Source organism: Erythrolamprus reginae, chromosome 11 (assembly GCF_031021105.1).
Source record: "Erythrolamprus reginae isolate rEryReg1 chromosome 11, rEryReg1.hap1, whole genome shotgun sequence".
Lineage (NCBI taxonomy): Eukaryota > Metazoa > Chordata > Lepidosauria > Squamata > Dipsadidae > Erythrolamprus > Erythrolamprus reginae.
In genome coordinates this window covers 2,551,205-2,572,342 of record NC_091960.1, presented here as the reverse complement: position 1 = coordinate 2,572,342, position 21,138 = coordinate 2,551,205, and the positions used below count along the sequence as shown (strand labels likewise).

The following is a 21,138-nucleotide window of genomic DNA, read 5'->3' as shown; positions in this document are numbered from 1 at the left end:
TTCTATCTATCCACGGATTATCCCCTCTAATGTCTTCCTCATCCTCTGACTGGGACCACTCCCCCATTGTCACATCAGCCCCCTCTAGTGGTTCACTCAGGTCACTTTCTCCCTCACTCTCACTCTCTGCATCAGCTGGCAACCCCTCTGGGTATCCAGAGGAGGGCCTGGCTCATCCTCCACGGAATTGGACATGACCTTAGGTGGACAAGGAGCACTAGCTAAGAGTTAACAGAAATCGAGAGGGGTTGGACTGACCATTCAATGGAAACATAACGAATCCAGGCTACTTTCTTTCTTGACTCTGCCTCCACCCTCTGTCTGTCCTTCTACTACAGTGTTTCCCAACCATGGCAACTTGAAGATATCTGGACTTCAACTCCCAGAATACCTATGAGACCTCCTGCTGCCGCACAAATCCCAGCGGCTGATTAGGTCCCACAGAGCTGGCCTTCTCCGGGTACTGTCGACTAAACAATGCCGTCTGGCGGGACCCAGGGGAAGAGCCTTCTCTGTGGCGGCCCCGGCCCATTGGAATCATTCACACATTCGCTGGGAGTTGAATTCTGGGAGTTGAAGTCCAAATATCTTCCAAGTTGCCAAGGTTGGGAAACACTGTTCTACTACTAAGAGTCCTTCATTGGCCAATTTGAGCTGTTCTTAGTTGTGTATGGCTGGACGGTGTGCTGTTTCTGGGTCTAGGCCAAGGGTGGGCATCCATAGCCCCTTTGCCACATGCGGACTTCAACTCCCAGAATTCCCGAGCCGGCGTGGCTTTCGTGGCTAAGGCGGGACCCACGACAAGACAAGAAGGGAGAGACAAGAATGGACTTTGCAGGAGGGATTAAAACGGAACGGAAGGTCTTTAGGGATGTGGGACGAGGGGATTAAATTCCTGGCGGCTTTTTAAAACATTGCTTCCCATTTTTTTTCTGTCTGCGGCAGGTCATTCCCGAGCAATTACTGGGATAAGTTCATCAAAAGGAAGGTAAGGTTGCCCGCAGGCCCTTGGGTGGAGAAACGGGGGTCTGGGGTCTTCTGCAGGAGGCAGGGGAGAATCTGGTCAGTGCCAAAAAGCTAAAAAAAATAAAAATGTAGTCCTCAAGTTATGACTTTTTTTTAATGACCAAAGTTATGATGGTGCTGATGGTTTTGCCTCCATTGCAGCATCCCTGGCGGTCACATGATCAAAAATTGGGCGCTTGGCAACTGGCATATATTTATGACAGTCGGCGTGTCCCAGGGTCACGTGATCACCATTGGGGGCAGAGTATAAATTTTTCATTTTCTTCTCCACCCTTACAAACATACAGAAGTCACATCCCTTCAAATTTCAATACAATACAAGATATACTGCTCAAAAATAATAATAAAGGGAACACTCAAAAAACACATCATAGATCTGAATGAATGAAATATTCTCGTTGAATCCTTTGTTCTGTACAAAGCTGATTGTGCCCAACAGCAGGTGAAATTGACTGTCAATCAGTGTTGCTTCCTAAGTGGACAGTTTTATTTCACAGAAATTTGATTTACTTGGAGTTATATTGTGTTAAACAGTGTTCCCTTTATTTTTTTGAGCAGTGTAGTATCAATCACCAAATTCTTAATTGAAATTAAAATTCTTAATTTGTATCTATTTTGTGTCGGTATAACATTATTTATCCTGTGCTACCTCCTTTTCTAATTTTGTCATCTGGGTTTCAAAGATCACCATATTTGATCGTCCCGGGGCTTCTGGCAGGCAAAGCTAATTGAGGAAGCCAGATTCGCTTAACGATCCTGTGGTTTGTTTAATGACCAGAATAAATGAAGGTCACATGCTTGGGAGTGGACCCAGCGGCCGGCACCCACTTCCACAAAGCCCAGCGCCTGCCACATGTGAATAGCCACATCCCTTAGCTAGGATGGTTCTGATCCCAATGGTGGCCCTACACTGAGGACTAGCTGCATGGCTGCTGTTTTTAAAATGTGCGTAATTGCGGCTTCCTTTCTTCTTCTCCTCTAGGTTCTAGACAAATACGGCGACATTTACGGCCGAGAAAGGATCGCAGAACTTTTGGGCATCGATTTGGCCAGCTTGGACATCTCGGCCCAAAATGAAAAGAAGTCGGAGCCGGACACGTCGTTCTTGACTTGGTGAGAAAGTGGGGCAGAGCAGGAGGGAGGGAGGGATATGGGGCAGCAGGTAATGCTCAGGGTAAGGCATCATCACCCTGACAGGTAGACGACAAAGGGAGCGTTTTTAAATTTTAATTTAAAGGACAGGGATGTAATTTCAGGTTATAAATATTCCTTTATTTATTTATTTATTCCTTCCTTCCTTCATTCATTCATTCATTCAATTTTTATGCCACCCTTCTCCTTAGACTCAGGGTGGCTTACAACATGTCAGCAATAGCACTTTTTAATAGAGAATCAGCCTATTGCCCCCACAATCCGGGTCCTCATATGACCCACCTTGGAAGGATGGAAGGCTGAGTCAACCTTGAGTCAGTGGTGAGATTTGAACCGCTGACCTACAGATCTACAATCAGCTTCAGTGGCCTGCAGTACATCACTCTACCTGCTGCACCACCTCGGCTCACATATCATATCACAGTGATGGCGAACCTTGTTTGGATGAGCTGATTAACACCTGGAGTGACATAGGGCAATGCCTCGCATGGCTTCTGATACAACTCTCTGTGCTAGATTCGCCATCACGGATCTATAACATCTTTTCGTACATTACCGTCAAGTACAGGCAGTCCTTGACTTACGACCACAATTGAACCCCATATTTCTGTTGTTAAATAAGGCGTTTGCTAAATGGGTTTTGCCTCGTTTTACAAACTTTCTTGGCCCAATTGTTAACGGAATCACTGCAGTTAGTACAAAGCCCATGGAGTCCAGCCTTCTATGTCCCACAGTGGCCCACCAGTTGTCCATGGGGATCTTGAGCAGAAAGAGAAGGCAAGACCCTCCTTTCCTTTGACCCCCAACAAATGGTACCCAAGGGAACCCTGCCTGCCTCAACCAACATAGAGGCAGCACATGGACATCCATTTCAATAACCACCATGGATACACTTGGCATCCATGAATCTGTCTAATCCTAAATTACTAAGTTAGTAACCCCATTGTAAGCCTTTTAGAGTGAGCTGTAAAGGACTATGAAGCAGTATAGAAGTCTAAGAGCTATTGCTATTCCTCTTTCTCTCTCTCTCAGGATTTGTTCCATTGACATTAAGTACAAGATTTGGAAACTTGGTGTCATCCTCACGGATAACGTAAGTAAGACGACATAGCCCCAAGGCAGAGAAATCCAATACTAAAATAGATATATATTTATTTATTTATTTGTTTATTTATTTATTTAGTTTATATTTATATATTTATTTATTTAGTTTATATTTATTTATTTATTTATTTATTTGATTTGACTTGACTTGACTTGACTTGACTTGACTTGACTTGACTTGACTTGATTTGATTTGATTTGATTTGATTTGATTTGTATGCCGCCCCTCTCCGGAGACTCGGAGCAGCTAACAGCAACAATAAAACAGTGTACAATAGCAATCTAATACTAAAAACGATTAAAAACCCATTAATATAAAAACCAGACATACATACATACATACCATGCATAGAATTGTAAAGGCCTAGGGGGAAAGAGGATCTCAATTCCCCCATGCCTGACGGCAGAGGTGGGTTTTAAGTAGCTTACGAAAGGTAAGGAAGGTGGGGGCAATTCTAATCTCTGGGGGGAGTTGGTTCCAGAGGGCCGGGGCCGCTACAGAGAAGGTTCTTCCCCTGCGTCCCGCCAAGCGACATTGTTTAGTTGACGGGACCTGGAGAAGATGCACTCTGTGACACCTAACTGGTCGCTGGGATTCGTGCAGCAGAAGGCGGTCCCTGAGATATACTGAACACCCCTTTCATCCTGGAGAAATTCTGCCCCCGTGGCTCCTAAGGGTCAGCACCGACTCAACGACACTTCAGCAGATATCGTGGAACATACAACTAGTCTTAAATTACGACCACGATTGAGCCCAAAATTTCTGTGGCTAAGCGAGACAGTTAAACGATGTTTTGCCCTGTTTCACGACCGGTCTGGCCACAGTGGTTAAATGACTCACTGCATTGGCAAAGCCAGTAACGCAATTCTTCATTGAATCTGGTTTCCCCACTAATGTTGCCGGTCAGAAGATCACAAAAGGGAATCAGGTGATCCCCGGGTTACTAGAAATAAATACACGCCAGTTGCCAAGCATCTAAATTTTGAACCTGTGACCATAAGGATGCTGCAATATTCATGAAAAACGGCCATATGTCCCTTATTTCAGTGCTGTTGTAACTTGGAACAGTCACTAAATGAATTGTCATAAGTTGAGGACGACCTCTAGTCTGGAGGGGCTTTTTCCCAGAGGGCAAAGAAGCAGCGGAGTTTGGAATGTCAGGGAGGGAGGAAGAAGGCCAAGACAGCAGTTCACAGAATACATCTAAAATTATGCAAGTAGTTGCTTTAGTCTGGCAAGATTCTGTCTGTAAGTAAGCGAACTATAAAGAAACTAACTTCACCTTTGGTCCCTGGGTCTTGTCTTCATTGTTGTTAGACTAAAGTTTAATGCCAGAAGATATTAGTGACACCTTCCTCTTCTTACTCTCAAGACCTCAAAGACATTCTTCATTTGCTCTCCATCCAGTTGTTCATAATAATAATAATAACAACATCATCAACAACAACAGAGTTGGAAGGGACCTTAGAGGTCTTCTAGTCCAACCCCCTGCTTATGCAGGAAACCCTACATTACGTCAGACAGATGGTTATCCAACATCTGCTTTAAAGAGTCCAGTGATGGGGCATTCACAACTTCTGGAGGCAACTTCTGTTCCACTGATCAACCGTTCTGACTGCCAGGAAATTTCTCCTTAGTTCTAAGTTGCTTCTCTCCTTGTTTAGTTTCCACCCATTGCTTCTTGTTGTACCCTCAGGGGCTTTGCAGAATAGGTTGACTCCTTCTTCTTTGTGGCAACCCCTGAGCTATTGGAAGACTGCTATCGTGTCTCCTCTGGTCCTTCTTTTCATTCAACTAGCCATGCCCAGTTCCTGCAACCGTTCTTCAATATGTTTTCTTCTTTCTCTCCCTCTCACTCCAGTCCTTCCTGTATCTCTTCTGGTACATGGTGATGTCCGTGCTTGGCCACTACAACAACTTCTTCTTCGCTTGCCATCTTCTGGACATTGCCATGGGTGTCAAGACCCTACGGACCATCCTATCCTCTGTCACCCACAATGGCAAACAGGTCAGCTGGGATGGGGGAGAAGAATCCCATGGTCCATAAGCACCCAGAGGAAGCTGCCCTTTCCCTGCTAATCAACTGACCATCTCTTGCGTCTGCGTCCTCTTTCCCCAGCTGATGATGACGGTGGGGTTGCTGGCGGTGGTGGTCTACCTTTACACTGTGGTGGCCTTCAACTTCTTCCGCAAGTTCTACAACAAGAGCGAAGACGAGGACGAACCCGATATGAAGTGTGATGACATGATGACGGTGAGAGACTTCCTGGACCCGTGACGGTGAACCTATGGCGCGCGCGTCACAGGTGGCACACAGAGCTATATCAGCGGGCACGCGAGGCTTTGCCCTATGTCTAAAATATAATAATAAAAAATAATAATAAAATATAATATAATAAAATAAACGGACTTCTGGTTTGCCCGTTGTGCTGTTTTTCCCACTCAGGAGCCTTCGGGGAAGCTTCCTGAAGCCCCAGAGTGCGAAAACAGCCCAACGGGCTAACCGGAAGTTTGGAAAACACACCTGGTTTGCCCATTGTACTGTTTTTGCACTCTGGGGCTTCAGGAAGCTTCCAGGAAGGCTCCAGAGTGGGAAAAACAGCACAACGGGCAAACAGGAAGTCCATTTTCTGAACTTCCGGTTTGCCCATTTGGCCAATTTTTTCACTGTCCCAGGCTACAGTGAGGCCTGAGGGCATGTGCAGGGATGGGGACAGGGGGATTGTGCTCATGTGCAGGGGCAGCACAGGTCTGTGTGCGCATGCGTGGGGGGAGTGAGGTCCTAGACCAGGGGCAGGCAAGGTTGGCTCTTCTATGACATGTGGACTTCAACTCCCAGAATTCCTGGGCTAGCATGTTTGGCTCAGGAATTCTGGGAGTTGAAGTCCATATGTCATAGAAGAGCCAACCTTGCCTACCCCTGGTCTAGGACCTCCTGAGCCAAACATGCTAGCTCAGGAATTCTGGGAGTTGAAGTCCACATGTCATAGGAGAGCCAGCTTTGCCTCCCCCTGTCCTAGACTGATGTCCTCCTGGGTACCTGGAGGCACCAGGGTTGGGAAGGCTGAGTTGGGTCCTGAGCCTGCCTGCTTTCTACTCTCTTACCCACAGTGTTACCTCTTCCACATGTATGTTGGAGTGAGAGCTGGTGGAGGCATCGGGGACGAGATCGAAGACCCAGCCGGGGATGAATATGAGCTCTACCGAGTGATCTTTGATATCACTTTCTTCTTCTTTGTCATTGTCATCTTGTTGGCTATCATCCAAGGTGAGATTGGGGGGGGGGGCAGCATCCCTCTGCTGTTTTTATTTATTTATTTAATTAGTTCTTTATTTAGTTATTTATTAGCTTTCTCTCTCTTTTTTTGGAATATTTTATTATTTTTCACAAAGTAAAAAAAAAGAAGAAAACATCTCAATAGTCTTTTACAGATCGTGACCCGTTCGTACTGTAATTTGTATTTGCATTTACCATTTAATATACAATATATTCACTTCGATGGCATAAGGATAGAGAGGAAAAGAAATGGGAAAATGCTTTGTTTTGCTTTGCTCGATCTCAAGTTTTTCTTTTCTTTTTAACTTCTGGATTTCTTCGTCCATGTCCCCAGGTTTGATCATTGATGCCTTTGGGGAGTTGAGAGACCAGCAGGAGCAAGTGAAAGAGGACATGGAGGTACGGCGAACCCCTTCCCGGTCATTTTTAGCACAGCAAAATAAGAGAGTTGTGGAAGGGGCCCTTGGAGGTCTTCTAGTCCAACCCGACAACATTCTAGACAAATGGTTGTCCAATGTCTTCTTAGAAACCTCCCGCATGGGAGCAGCCACATCTTCTGGAGGTTTTTCTTCCAGGCTTTGTACCTAGAGCAATGTTTCTGAACCTTGGTAGTTGGAAGATGCGTGGACTTCAACTCCCAGAATTCCCCAGCCAGCAACGCTACCAAGGTTCAGAAACACTGACGTAGAGAGATGTGGTTCTCTTTGAGCTTTAATTGGCGGAATAATGGAATCACAAATGGATTCATCAGTAGAAAGTTAGACTATGAACGGGGGGAGGAAGCATTTAGACTTATATACCGCTTCACAGTGCTTTACAGCCCTCTCTAAGTGGTTTATAAAGAGTCAGCCTATTGCCCTCAACAATCTGGGTCCTCATTTTACCCACCTTGGAAGGACAGAGGGACGAGTCCACCTTGAGCCTACTGAGATTCGATCTGCCAAACTGCTGGCAGCTGGTGATCAGCAGAAGTAGCTGGCAGTATTGTGCTCTAACCACTGCACCACCGAGGCAGTTCTCAATTTACACCACAGTTGGGACTGGAATGTCCATCGCTAAGGAAAGAGGGTGTTAAGAATCACGTCCGATTTTACAACTGTTTGGCTCCTTTCTTCACTGTCCTTTGTTGTCCTTCACAGACCAAATGTTTCATCTGTGGGCTCGGCAGTGACTATTTTGACACGACGCCCCACGGCTTTGAGACCCACACCTTAGAGGAGCACAACCTGGCAAATTACATGTAAGTAAAAGAAACAGGGGAGGAGGAGGCAACATCCAGAGTTTTCCTGCCCTTTATTCTGTAGCTCTGAAGAGTTCAGAAAGCAGGAAAACCATTCATTCCAAGACCATTGAGAAGCAGATCCTTACTAAGCGAGTAGGGCCAAAGTCAGCCTTTAGAAGTAGTCTAGACCAGGAAACCAATATGATGTTGCAAAAAAGGGCAACAAGAATTATCAAGGGAATGGAGCATTGGTTATGACCTATAAAGCCCTTCATGGCATCGGACCAGAATATCTCCGAGACCGCCTTCTGCTGCACGAATCCCAGCGACCGATTAGGTCCCACAGAGTTGGCCTTCCCTGGGTCCCCTCAACTAAACAATGTCGTTTGGCAGGACCCAGGAGAAGAGCCTTCTCTGTGGCGGTGCCGGCCCTCTGGAACCAGCTCCCCCCAGAGATTAGAACTGCCCCTACCCTCCTTGCCTTTCGTAAACTCCTCAAAACCCACCTTTGTCGTCAGGCATGGGGGAATTGAGATATCTCCCCCGGGTCTATATAATTTATGTATGGTATGTTTGTAGGTATGTCTGCTTAAAATGGGGTTTCTTAACTATTTTAAATTTTAAATTGTAAATTATTAGATTTGTCATGAGCTGTTTTATTGTGTTGTGAGCCGCCCCGAGTCTACGGAAAGGGGTGGCATACAAATCTAATAAATAAAATCTCCCTTATGAAACCAGGTTGCAACGCCTTGGTCTCTTTAGCCTTGAAAGACGGCGTTGAAGGGGGGACTTGATCGAAGTGTATAAAATCACGCATGGGATAGAAAAGGTGGATAGAGAAGAATTATTTTCTCTATCACACAATACTAGGACAAGGGGGCCCTCCCTAAACTCACAGGTAAGAAAGTGAGGACGAATAAAGGGAAATATTTCTTCACCCAGAGGGTCCTTGGTTGATGGAATTCCCTTCCAGAAGAGGTCGTGACAGCTGTCAGCCTGGATAGCTTCAAGGCAGGATTAGACAGATTCATGGATGCCAAGTGTATCCATGGTGGTTATTGAACTGGATGTCCATGTGCCGCCTCTATGTTGGTGGAGGCAGGCAGGGTTCCCTTGGGTCCCATTTGTTGGGGGTCAGGGAGGGTCTTGCCTTCTCTTTCTGCTCAAGATCCCCACCGACAATTGGTGGGCCACTATGTTACACAGAATGCTGGACTCGATGGGCTTTGGCCTGATTTAGCATGGCTCTTCTTGCGTTCTTATGTTTATTATAAGGTTATGTACTCAAATCTTGCAACTCGGGTCTGAGGCACTTTCTCAAATTACATGTCTGCTTCGGACCCGGATTTCTCTCATCTCGACCCTTGTCTCGTTTCCTGAGTTTTCTTCCTCTGCCTCCACAGATTATTCTCATGTAGACCATTGGGGAGCTGCAAGTTAAATTGCAGGCAGGGTGACAAGAGGGGAGACTCCCTCTTCCCCGTCCCTTTTAATTTCTCCACTTCCCAAGCGACAATGTTTCTCATCCCCTCGATGGTGTTTGCTCTGGGTACAACCCCCGTTTCTCTAAATCCGGAGATATGCTCCTTTCCTTTCTTTAACAAACGTTTTCATGTCCTTCCTTCCCAACTTTCTTCCCCCTCGTAGGTTCTTCCTGATGTATCTCATCAATAAGGATGAAACGGAGCACACTGGCCAGGTGAGAGGATATCCTGGGGGTGCCCAAGGATGGGGGGGGGGAAGGAAGTTAACACTCCATATTTTCATTTTATTTTTCTTTTCAAATTATTTCTTTTATTAATATTTTTATTTCCTACCCCCTTCTATTTTTCCTGTCCTTTTTCTTCACATGGTTTGAGGAACCATAACAAATAACAGTGACACTGATACTAAAAATGGTATATAGAGATGTGTAGACCTTTTTTTGAAAGATGATGTCACAAACCATACGTTTCATTCAATCATTCCTTCATTCAATGAGAACTTTTGAACGTTAGGACCATTGGGAATCCTTTGCTTGCTTACAAATATGTTATTCTGCACCCCTTAAGCCTTTCCCCACATTTTTTCCCTGTATTTATTTATGTATTATTATTTTTATATATATATATATTTATTTTAAATTCAGGGACGCTGCTTCCCATGATCAACGAGGCTCCTTTGTTCTCCCTTTTGCAGGAATCCTACGTCTGGAAAATGTACCAAGAGCGCTGTTGGGATTTTTTCCCGGCTGGAGACTGCTTCCGGAAACAGTATGAAGACCAGCTCGGCTAGAGGCTCCCCTGGGCCAAGCCGCTGCCCTGGGTCTGCCTCCCTTGCCCCCTTTCCTTCGGCGCCCTAGAGAAAGGGGGGCCTTTTCACAGTGGGACAGCCTGGCTGAGTGTCTCTTGTCTCCAGCTTGGGGAGAGCTGCCTCGTCCCCTCCCTCCACCCTCAAGTCACCCCCTCCGTCTCTTGATGCCAAGCCCCCTCCCCTCGGTGGGTATTTCTATCCCCCCCACTCGCAGCCCCTGAGAAACACCCCCACCTGCTTGGGCTAAGCCAGCCTCCCACCTTGGCCAGTAACTCTTTCCCAACTCTTTCGGGTCCCCTGGCGGCAGTGGGGGGTGTCTGTGCAATAGGTTAAAGCCCCCCTCCCAGTCTCAAGTGCCTTTTATTGGCCCTCAACTCCCCCCGGAGAGGGGAGGGTCCTCCATACAGGGAAAGATTACTCCTCCAGGGGAACGGAATGGGACGACTCGCCCCCAAGACAACTCGCCACAGCGGGGCAATTTAACCCTTCAGTTTTCATTATTTAAAATGATTTCTTTTTTAAAAGTGTCCTTTCCACTTCACCCTGTCCCTCCTTTCGTAGCCTTTCTTCAAACGGTCCTCTCCCTCTCTCATTAGGGGGGCGCTTTGTCCCACAGCCCAAATTGCTGGCAGCGAGTCGGACATGGCGAGTTGGAATGGGGAGAATTCGGGGGGGGGGGGGGGCGGATGGGCTCCTGTTTTGGGCCAGCTGGCATAGGTGGGTACCAAAGAGATGCTGAAAGTCCTCCAAGGAGAAGAATGCAGCCCCCTCCCTCCCTCTCTTCCTCCCCTCCGTGACTTGAATAACCTTATTGCCTAGTCTTCCCTTTTTATCTGTGAAGCTTATACTTAGGGTGGTGAGGGGGGGTCTTTTCTTGACCCACCGGTACTTAAGAAAGCACCAGAAATCCCACCCAGTAGAGCCAGGTGTGTATATGTGTGTGTGTGTTTATTGGGGCTGGGGGATCTGCAGCCCTTGAGCTCCTGTACAGAATAGAGGCCTTTGCCGCGCCCCCCCCCCGGATTTAATTGCCATCCCTGCTGGACGTTTGAAGCCAGCTCTGTTGTGGGGGGGATGCAGACCCCCCTCCGAGGTTCTCCCACTCTTCGAGTCCAGCTTGGTTGTCTGCCAATAAAACCAATAGACTGCTGCCACCCTCCGAGTCTCGACATTCATCCTTCTGCAGAACCTACAAAATTGCAAAAAGCGTTTTCCCTTTTCTTTTTTCCCCTCCCCATTGCTGCGTTTTTTACAAGTCTGCTTTCGGAACACCAAAAGTGTGTTTTATTGATTTATCTGTCTGCTGCAAATAGGCACAGGCGCCAGTTTGGGATGTCAGGTGTCACCCAAACCATCGTGGCTTGGACGAATGAGGGCACCCCCTCCTCCCATGTGTCACTAGAGAATCTTGACCGAAAGGAGATTCAACAGAATAAATGGAGTTGGAAGGAGTGATGCACTGGTTAGAGTGAAGAAGGAAGGAAGGAAGGAAGGAAGGAAGGAAGGAAGGAAGGAAGGAAGGAAGGAAAGAAAAAGAAAGAAAGAAAGGAAAGAAATAAGGAAGCAAGGAAGGAAAGAAAGAGAAAAGAAATAAGGAAGGAAGGAAAGAAAGAAAGAAAGAAAGGAAGGAAGGAAGCAAGGAAGGAAGGAAAAAGAAAGAAAAAGAGAAAAGAAATAAAGAAGGAAGGATGGAAGGAAGGAAGGAAAGAAAAAGAAAGAAAGGAAAGAAAGAAGGAAGGAAGGAAAGAAAGAAAAAGAAAGAAAGAAAGAAAGAGAAAAGAAAGAAGGAAGGAAGGAAAGAAAGGAAAGAAGGAAGGAAGCAAGGAAGGAAGGAAAAAGAAAGAAAAAGAGAAAAGAAATAAAGAAGGAAGGATGGAAGGAAGGAAAGAAAGAAAGAAAGAAAGAAAGAAAGACTGCTAGCTGTAGTTCAGCAGTTCAGATCTCACCACCATCTCAAGGTTGACCCAGCCTTCCATCCGTCCAAGGGGGATCAAATGAGGACCCAGATTGTTGGGGGCAAGAGGCTGATTCTGTCAACCGCTTAGAGAGGGCTGGAAAAGCACTGTAAAGCGGTATACAAGTCTAAAATGAAATGAAGGGACCTTGGAGGTCTTCTAGCCCAACCCCCTATACCACTTCAGACAAATGGCCGTCCGATCTCTTCTTGAAAGCCTCCAGTGATGGGGCAACCCCACGGCATCCTGAAGGTATCTCTTATTTAGGCAGGATCTGGCCATAGACAACTTAGCCGCATCCTGGACACTACTCTTGGGTGCGTTAATATAATACATATGTGCACACTGAGATAGTTCTTTCAGAGGAGAAGGGACATATGGGAAAGAAAAAACTAAACATATCATTTACTGAGGGTTGAGTGGCATGTAAGGAGAAGCGTAAAACCAGGGCATTGGTGCCCCTTGGTGCTTCAAAGTGAAACTGCTGAAGAGTTGGGGCTGGGCAATTTCTCACTGTCTTGCCAGCTTCCTGGGCAGTCCTGAAGCATCTGACAGATGGAGTCCCCTCTCCTGTCCCTTGTTCTTCTTTGAGGAATCAGTTCCTGACGGTGGGAAAAGGGTCAGTCTGAGCAAACTACGGGTCGAGGTTGAACCTCCGTCATTCCGGCACGTAGAGATTGCTGGTGGAATTCGGATTATTCACGGGTCGCGTCTCTAACACGATGGTGCTGGCAAGGAAGGAGAAGAGAAAGACCAGAATTAGGGCTGGGGGGGCACCTTGGAGGAGCATGTTCTGTGGTTGTGGGACGGGTGTGCTAACTGAGAAGGTGGGGGGACAGTAGAGACCACGGGAGGAAGAAGGTTGTCTCAAAGAGCCAAAGGAAAGGAGTCCCTCTTATTCAGTACAGGACCCACACAAGGAAATTGGGAGAAGTTCTGGAGGCCACCAAGGGGTGGAGCAAGTTGAACAGGTGGGAGAAGCACAGAGATGAGGTTGAAGGTCTTCAAACCTGGAGGCGCCCAGTAGGCGGAAGGTCCAGCGTTGATCCCGCAGCTTCTGTGCTACCTGAGAAGGAACATCAGATCAGGATGAAGGGTCATGGATGCCTCCTAAGTAGCTAAGAGTCGTTGGACTTACTACCCACAAAACCAGGAACAAGATGCTCTCATGGTTGGAGAATACTGTAGACTACCATGAAGGGGTTATCTTGGGATCATCTCCCACCACTCATCTTGGGCATAAAATCTCAAAGAGGACGGACCACACCGTGTTGGAAACACAACCGCTCCTTCTTTACCTGTCCAGATCCGAGCGGCCATGTCTGCACACCATGGCGCCAAAATGCATGCACACAGTTCTGCACCAGGGCTGCAAAACAGAAGACACGGAGAAGTTCAGGTCCTTGCTCTCTTATTTCATAAACGCTGCTCAGGCATCGGACATGCCTCCCCCGTGAAGCAGCATAGGAAGCGAATCCTTCAAAAGTGGCCGAGCGCATCCCTCAAAGTAAAGGGTCACTCAACCTTAACCCAAAGCAAGGTCGGTCCCGTATTTGAGAAACCGGACCCAGCCTGGCAGGGAGGAGGAATAAAGCATAGGCATAGCCTGGAGTCTATGGAGTCTAACCACAAAACTGTTAATTGACCCTCCTGAAGTTCCTTGGAGCCTTATCTATTTGTTCCCAAGAGGAAGGAGTCTTCCAGCGTGGGGAGATTCCTGTACTATTGGCAGAACATAATGAAGTAGTTAGATTGAGTTCTGCATGTCGGGTCTGGTTGTTGGTACCTGATGCGTCTCTCTCAAAACATCCAACAGACAAGCACCATCACAACAACCAGAGAATCCCAGGCAGCATTTGGCAGAAAAGACAGAGAGATTAGATTTCTCTCTCCGTCAAGGTCGGAGCTGCTCTGGAGATGTCAACTTGTCCTTCCTCTTGTTGTGAGTGGTCCACAACTGGGCCAGTTAATCACAGATTCTGAGGAGGATGAACCAGGTGTGTCTTGGTACCCTAGGCCAATGTTCTTGGCAACTGAGTTGGAGAGTGAGAGTGAAGGAGAGTTAGAACCCGAGGAACCTCCAGAGACCCCAATGATGGTAATGTCTGAGTCAGAGGAGGAGGGAGACATTGAGGATCAGGAACCCCTATTAGATGTCCAGGTCAGAAGGTCAAGAAGCAGACAGGAATATTTTTATGGGAAAAAGTTCAGAAAGTGAGTCTATGAAAGAAAGGACAGTCAATTACAGCTCTAGGAAACAGTTGACCACACCCAGTCTGTATATAAGGGAGGGTTTCTGGGTAAAGAGGCGTGGAGTTTCAATGTTTGTCATGGTGGAGGATTCGGATCTGAAGTTCCAGAACTGCAGTGCTGAGAAACTGCTGTGGCTCCTTTTAAGAGTCATGCAGAGATGCCAATGAATGAAAAAGAAAAGAAACCTGGAGATCTGTAAGAGTATGTGGATGATTTACGGACCTCATCTCAAGGAAGAATGTGCTAATTAGCTCTGCCTCTCCGTTTGTTATCTCTTGGCCAAGTTGAGCAGGGCCCCTGCCAATATGAACTGAAACTCTGCTCCTGTCTGTACAAAGCATCCTTAACTATATAAAAGTGTTCGAATTGAATCCTTCGCTTGTGGGGGCTTCTTTGTTCTGATCCGGTGGGCCCAAAGCAGAACACTTCTAGGACCCAAAAGGAGCATTGGAGGATGGAGAAGATGCAACGTGAAGAGGAGGAAGGACCAAACAGGGTGGAGAAGAGGAACTCACCGACTGACTCCACTGCTACGTCAAAGGTGAGTTTCGGTGGGCATCCAAGCAGCATCCCTTGGGGGCTGACAAACTGGATGCATCCTGAGAAACAAACCCAAAATGCATTGGCCCCTCCTCACAGTCCTGGCCGATCCAAAGCCCCCTGGCTTCTACTCACCGTCCATCAGAACCATCACTGTCTTGTTATCCAACTGAGTCACCTGGACGAAGCCACAGCAGGAAAGTTCTGTGGACAAACGGATGCGTTCTTCAGAACGTAGGCATTCCTTTAAAGCCTGCTTTTGATCCTTAAGAGAATTCCTTCTGGAATGACCTTCAGTGAAGTGGAGGAGATGGCCTTTTGGTCTAGACCAGAGATGGTGGACCTTTTCAGCAAACCAAGTGCCCAAACGCACATGTGCGCATGTATGTCTGTGCACGCCAGAGCCTCATAAATGTGCAGACTGTTCTGTGCATGACCCTGGGATCGAAACCCCGACTCAAAAATCCTTTATTTTATGAATAAATCAAACTATATAAGCCCACATAACAAAAAGCAGGTTTTAAACGACCAGGAGGAAGGGAGTGTCTTCTCTTTGGAGCTAAACGTCTACCATGCCCGGGAAAGGCACCAAACTCTGCCTATTATTATTATTATTATTATTATTATTATTATTATTATTATTATTATTATTATTATTATTTATTAGATTTGTATGCCGCCCCTCTCCGTAGACTCAGGGCAGCTTACAGCAATGATAAAAACAATATTTAATAACAAATCTAATACTTGGAATCTAAAATAATAATACATTTAAAAAGTCTAAAAAACAAGAAACCCCACTATTATGCCTAATCAGCATTCCTTAGATAACACAGTCCATTTATCATTTAAGCCAGCGGTCCCCAAACTACGGCCCGGGGGCCGGATGTGGCCCGCTGAGGCAATTTATCTGGCCCGCGGCAGCCCACGAGATTTTATCAATAGATATAATAAGCTCCCGAATCTCCTGTCAACTCACCGTGGTCTGCTGCTGAGCGAGGAGGCGGTACAGAGGCAAGGGGCAGGGAGGATAGGGAGATAGAGAGGGAGGGAGAGAGAGAAAGAAAGGGAGAGATACAAAGAGGGAGAGAGAAAGAGAATGAGTGAGAGAAAGAAAGAGAGAGAGAAAGAGGGAGAGAGAGAGGAAGAGAGAAAGGGGGATAGATGGAAAGAGTGAGAGAGAGAGAGAAAAGAGAAAAATGAGAAAATGATGGAGAGAAAACGAGGGAGAGGAAAATGAAACAAATGAGAGAGAAGGAAGAAAAGAGAGAGGGAAGAGAGAAATGGAGAGGAGGGAGGGAGGGAAGGAAGGAAGGAAGGAGAAATGGAGGGAGTTTGTTGATTTAAGTTTAAATTTACTTGTTAATAAAGAAGTATAAATTGCTTTATTACTTAATTATTTAATTACTTCTTTATTTTAAATATTGTATTTGTTCCCATTTTGTTTTTTACTTTAAATAAGATTTGTGCAGTGTACATAGGGATTTGTTCATTGGGGTTTTTTATAGTCCGGCCCTCCAACAGTCTGAGGGACAGTAAACTGGCCCCCTGTGTAAAACGTTTGGGGACCACTGATTTAAGCACATCAGTTTAGCTCTCCGGAGTCCTGGCAACAAGCATCCAGCAGAGAAATGGGTTTAATTGTGGTTTTAAAGCCTTGTTCAAGCACACCCCTAGTCTCACATCTCTTCCATTGAAGGGCGTTGAATCCCCACACCCGATTTCCCAAGATCCTTTGCCTTTATACTCCTGGAAGTGACATCACACCGCAAAGAAGCTAAGTCAATACCTTAATACCTTTCGCCTTCTTAGCAGTCTTCTATAGCGAGGGTCTATCCACTGACTTTCTACTTGAATGTCTTCCTCATCCTCTGACTTGGACCACTCCCCCAGTGTCACACCAGCCCCCTCTAGTGGTTCCTTAGGCTCACTCAGGTCACTTTCTGCCTCACTCTCAATCTCTGCTTCCTCTGGCCCAGGGTATCCAGAGGGGCCTGGCTCCTCCTCCTCAGAATCTGACATGACCTCAGGTGGACAAGGAGCACCCACAACAGAGACAAGCTGGTCAGTGCAAAGCACCTGGTCACTTGGTTTCTGGCGTGCACATGTGTGCCAGCCAGCTGGTCTTTGCAAACACCGGAGCCCCAGAAACTCGGAAGACCAGCTGGCTAGTGTGCAGCACCCGTCCAGCCATCTGATCTTCATGTCTGCCAAAACACTGGAATCCCGAAGACCAAGCGGCTGGCACGCATGCTGTGCACCAAAAGAGTGGCCAGTGCACAACTGATCTTTGCCATGCTGGAGCAACAGAAACCGAAAGACCAGGTGGCCAGTGCTTGCACCCACAGAGAGGGCTCAACGTACCATCTCTGGTTTGTCATCTCGGGTCTAGACAAAGAAGGACTGCACTGGCATTTATTATTATTGTTATTATTATTTATTATTATAATATTATAATATTTGTTTGATTTGTATGCCGCCCCTCTCCGAAAACTCGGGACGGCTCACAAAGTAGATACAGACATAAACACATAGCACAAATCTAATAATTTAAAAAACAACAACAAAAACCCCTAATGTAATACACAACCATACAGTCCAATCACACCATACATTACATTTATTTATTTTATTTATGTATTAATTGGATTTGTATGCCGCCCCTCTCCGAAGACTCGAGGCGGCTGACAACATATAATAAAAAACAATAAAATACAATGGCAATCCAATTAATTAAACTAAATAATTAACCTAAAATCCCCAATATTTTAAAAATCAATTGTACACATTCAGACCTCGGCCATACATAACATTCGTCGGCCAGGAGGCCAAAGAACTAATTGCCCCAAATCTGACAATATAAGTGAGTCTTAAGACTCTTGCGGAAGGTGAGTGCAAATCCCTGGGGAGGGGGCTGGTTCTAGAGGGCCAGGGCCACCACTGAGAAGGCTCTTCCCCTAGGTCTTGCCAAGCGACATTGTCTAGTTGACAGGACCTGGAGGAGGCCGACTCTGTGGGACTTGACCGGTCGCCGAGATTCATACGGCAGAAGGTGACCCCGCAAGTAATTGGCCCGATGCCTTGTAGGGCTTTATAGGTCAGTTCTACCTTATTATTGTCCATCATAAAGAATGTGCCACGAGAGACATGCAGGTGCAGCCCTCAGAGGTCAAACGAACTACCGAATGACCTAGAGCCCATCCTGGGATTCAGCTAGTACTCGAGCAAGAAATCGGGATATTCCATACCAGGATGCTCACCGCTTTTGTCGCTGATAAACCAAGAAGTTAAGGAATTGAGGTTGACGACTTGGAACTGCACGGCTTGTCCTGGGGGGCCCTTGCTCACCCCAATGCAGACCACCGGATATTCCTCCTCGGGGTTTATCAGCATCTCGAAGATGGGCAGCGAGGAAGGCAGGGGGAAGTCGAAGTGCTATCCGAGGAAAAAAAGAAGACGAGAAGGATTTTCTGAATGAATAGCCACCTCCGACTGGCCCCGCCCCCATCTATTCTCAGCCTGATCGGGAGCAAATGAGGATTCTGCAGTATCCTTCCCCTGCCACGCCCACAGAACTGGTAGTAAAAACAAAATTGAACCCCACCATTGCACTCAATGCACTGAATTGCAAAAAAAGCAACCAGCCAACTAAGCTGTCAAACGCAGAACCTGGCTGTTTTTTCCTTGGGATGCCCACCTTGAGATGCTTCCTCGGCTCTTACCTTGACCAGCATGAATTTCTGCATGGGTTCATACCATTGGAGGAGAACCACTCCCGCCTCCAATGCCCCACAGAGAAAGTGGCAGCCGTTCTGAGTGTTCCTGGCTGCAAGAAAAAGGCAGGGGGTGGGGGGAGAGAGAAGGTGCCGTATTGGATGCTAGGCAGGACAACAGAGGGGAGGGGAGGAGGGCACAGCTGTGGGGGCTGTGACTGTCCCGGCGTTCAAAGCACCTGTGCAACATTTCTGACATCCCTTCGTGTCGGGGATCTTGGTGGTGGTGACGTTTTTCCTAGAGGGAAGGGAGGGAAAAGGAAAATGATGAGTTGATCATAGAAAGGAAACTGTCACTGGATTTTACTTAGAAATAAAAGACTATTCATTTTAGAAGGACGTGACTTGCATTGGATGGCATGCATTTATGTGGTATGAGAAGAAAAAAAAATAGACAGTTACTTTCAGAGCCATAAGGAATTCGTTATTGGCAATTTGGGAAAAGTTGAAAGTTATTCAAAAGTTCCGTTTTGGATTTCGACAATAGAAGTTTTTATACACCCCAACAGACTAGACGGGTCTAATATTTTTAAGGTATAAAGATATACCTTAGGGGCAGCATACAAACCCAAATCAATCAATCCATGTATGCATATACCCTGTTCCGGTGATGGGCTGACCTGGGTAACAGTCGGTGTGGGGCAAGGGATACCCCCAGGCGCTGGTCTCGCTTGCTCTGCTCCTGCAGGGTCACTAAATTGTGGGAGAAGAGCTGGGGAGCCTTGCCTGAACGGAAGAGAAAAGATTGACGGGCAGAAAGTCCTCGATTTACAACCATTGGTTTAGTGACCACTAGAAATTACAACGGTGTTGGAAAAAGTGACTTATAACAATTTTCGTTATTTATGACATTGAAATATCCCCGTAAAGGCATGATCCGGATTCAGACCCTTGTGTTCATAATGGTTGCAGTCAGTGAAGGGCTACCAAAATTTTTACTACCACCCTGTGGGCGTGGCTTATGCATTTCCTTTCAACATCTTTCAGGGCAAATTGGGTGCTCTGGGGCGGAGCTCCATTTTCGCTACCCCACTGCGTCCCCTCCCCATCCGGGCTGTAGCCCACCCCTGGTTGCAATGGTCACCATTTGCAAAGTTCCTAGCCAACTACGGGGGGGAGTGAGATTCGATTAACAACCATGTGATTCTCTTCAATGACCCCAGGAAGAAAGAAAAACCATAGCAAAATTGGTGCAACAAATAACTGGTTCCAATTGGATACTAACCATTATTGTGGCTACTGGGCAGGGATGAAGTCCAGCAGGTTCTGGAGAACCCATAGCGGACATTTTGAGTAGTTCGCAGAAGCGGCAAATACCACCTCTGGCTGAATCCAGAGTGGGGAGGAAATGGGGATTTTGCAGTATCCTCTCTCTGCCACGCCCACCAAGCCACGGCCACGGAACCAGTAGTAAAAAAAATTGAATTTCACCCCTGCTACTGGGTATAAGTGATCAGGGATTCTGTTCAGGCCTTGGGACTTAAATTTTGCAAGAGGAATGGGTCTGTAATTGCAGAATGGCCCCAAGCATCTTTAAAAGCCCTTTTAGGGATGCACTCGAATCTTAATCAGGGCTCTACTACAATTTCGCTTTGTCTTTCAAATCTTCATTCATCCCTCTCATTCTCTTGGGTGCTGATTTTTTTAACTTCAGGTGGCTTTCACGGTCTTTCAATCACCATTTTCTCAAGGGGGCTTTTTAAAATGGGAGGCGAAAAGAACAAAACAAAGAGGGGATTATTTGAAGCAGCAGGTCGGTTTCCAGATATTAGCCGCCTGGTTGATTTATTACCACTTCCTAAATTTTGCAGATTAAAAAACGTCGTTGAAAAAGGCCCACAACAAAAAACACATTTCAAAAATGTAAAAATAAATATAATCAGTTAGCGATCTACCCAATGAAAACACTGCTTAAGTAATTTAAGAGGAAGTGTGTCTCTCCTTGCCGGAAGAAATGAGTCTTTTAGTTGGTCTGTTTTTAGCACAGAGTGTTGTTGTTGTTTTCAGCCTAAGACACTTCAATTCCCAGAATTCATGCTGGCCGGGGAATTCTGGGAGTTGAAGTCCGTCCACACATTTTAAAGTGGTCCCAGTTGAGAAGCAGATATATATATATATAGAGAGAGAGAACAATAGTTATCGGAACGCAAGCTTTCCTGGCTTCAAATCTTCATTGCTTGAAGGGATTTTCCTACTTCCTCTCTCATTTTCAACAAAAGGTTAGAGAAATATGGACTGAATTCTTTGACACCCAGGATTAGGTTAGAGAAGACATCTGCCACCCTGGTGGTGGCTGGGGCTTATGGGAATTGTAGTCTGTATGTCTATGTGGTGTTGGGTTGGGGACAGCAAGGAGAAGGGGATTCATTTCTTCCAGCCTTGAATTCAACAATGCCAATGCGGGCAAAAGGTTTGAGACCTACAGGTAATATTTGCTATAATATGCTATGCACCATCATTCTTATTTCTGCAGAATTTGCTTTGTTATCACTTCATCATCTCCACGAAATTGTCTTTTTCCCTCCTGCATCACACATGCACTT

The 21,138-nt window shown here is 46.3% G+C and overlaps 2 protein-coding genes across 2 annotated transcripts in view; one reads left to right on the top strand and one right to left on the bottom strand.

The window, feature by feature from the left end:
* LOC139174151 (ryanodine receptor 1-like) overlaps positions 1 to 21,138 on the top strand; it is a 161,260-nt gene that overhangs the window by 130,436 nt on the left and 9,686 nt on the right. Inside the window, exons 92-101 of the mRNA XM_070764289.1 lie at positions 946 to 988; positions 2,009 to 2,139; positions 3,211 to 3,271; positions 5,145 to 5,291; positions 5,403 to 5,537; positions 6,395 to 6,551; positions 6,895 to 6,959; positions 7,700 to 7,800; positions 9,430 to 9,481; positions 9,961 to 10,259. Coding sequence (XP_070620390.1) covers positions 946 to 988; positions 2,009 to 2,139; positions 3,211 to 3,271; positions 5,145 to 5,291; positions 5,403 to 5,537; positions 6,395 to 6,551; positions 6,895 to 6,959; positions 7,700 to 7,800; positions 9,430 to 9,481; positions 9,961 to 10,056 — 988 coding nt within the window. The 3' untranslated portion in view covers positions 10,057 to 10,259. The remainder of the gene's footprint in view (positions 1 to 945; positions 989 to 2,008; positions 2,140 to 3,210; positions 3,272 to 5,144; positions 5,292 to 5,402; positions 5,538 to 6,394; positions 6,552 to 6,894; positions 6,960 to 7,699; positions 7,801 to 9,429; positions 9,482 to 9,960; positions 10,260 to 21,138) is intronic.
* MAP4K1 (mitogen-activated protein kinase kinase kinase kinase 1) overlaps positions 12,411 to 21,138 on the bottom strand; it is a 39,750-nt gene continuing 31,022 nt past the window's right edge. The window contains exons 24-32 of the mRNA XM_070764288.1: positions 19,216 to 19,321; positions 18,775 to 18,833; positions 18,545 to 18,648; positions 18,083 to 18,257; positions 14,958 to 15,026; positions 14,798 to 14,881; positions 13,328 to 13,398; positions 13,040 to 13,095; positions 12,411 to 12,757 (exon numbers count right to left, since the gene is read on the bottom strand). Of these exons, the coding sequence (XP_070620389.1) occupies positions 12,688 to 12,757; positions 13,040 to 13,095; positions 13,328 to 13,398; positions 14,798 to 14,881; positions 14,958 to 15,026; positions 18,083 to 18,257; positions 18,545 to 18,648; positions 18,775 to 18,833; positions 19,216 to 19,321 (794 nt within the window). The 3' untranslated portion in view covers positions 12,411 to 12,687. The remainder of the gene's footprint in view (positions 12,758 to 13,039; positions 13,096 to 13,327; positions 13,399 to 14,797; positions 14,882 to 14,957; positions 15,027 to 18,082; positions 18,258 to 18,544; positions 18,649 to 18,774; positions 18,834 to 19,215; positions 19,322 to 21,138) is intronic.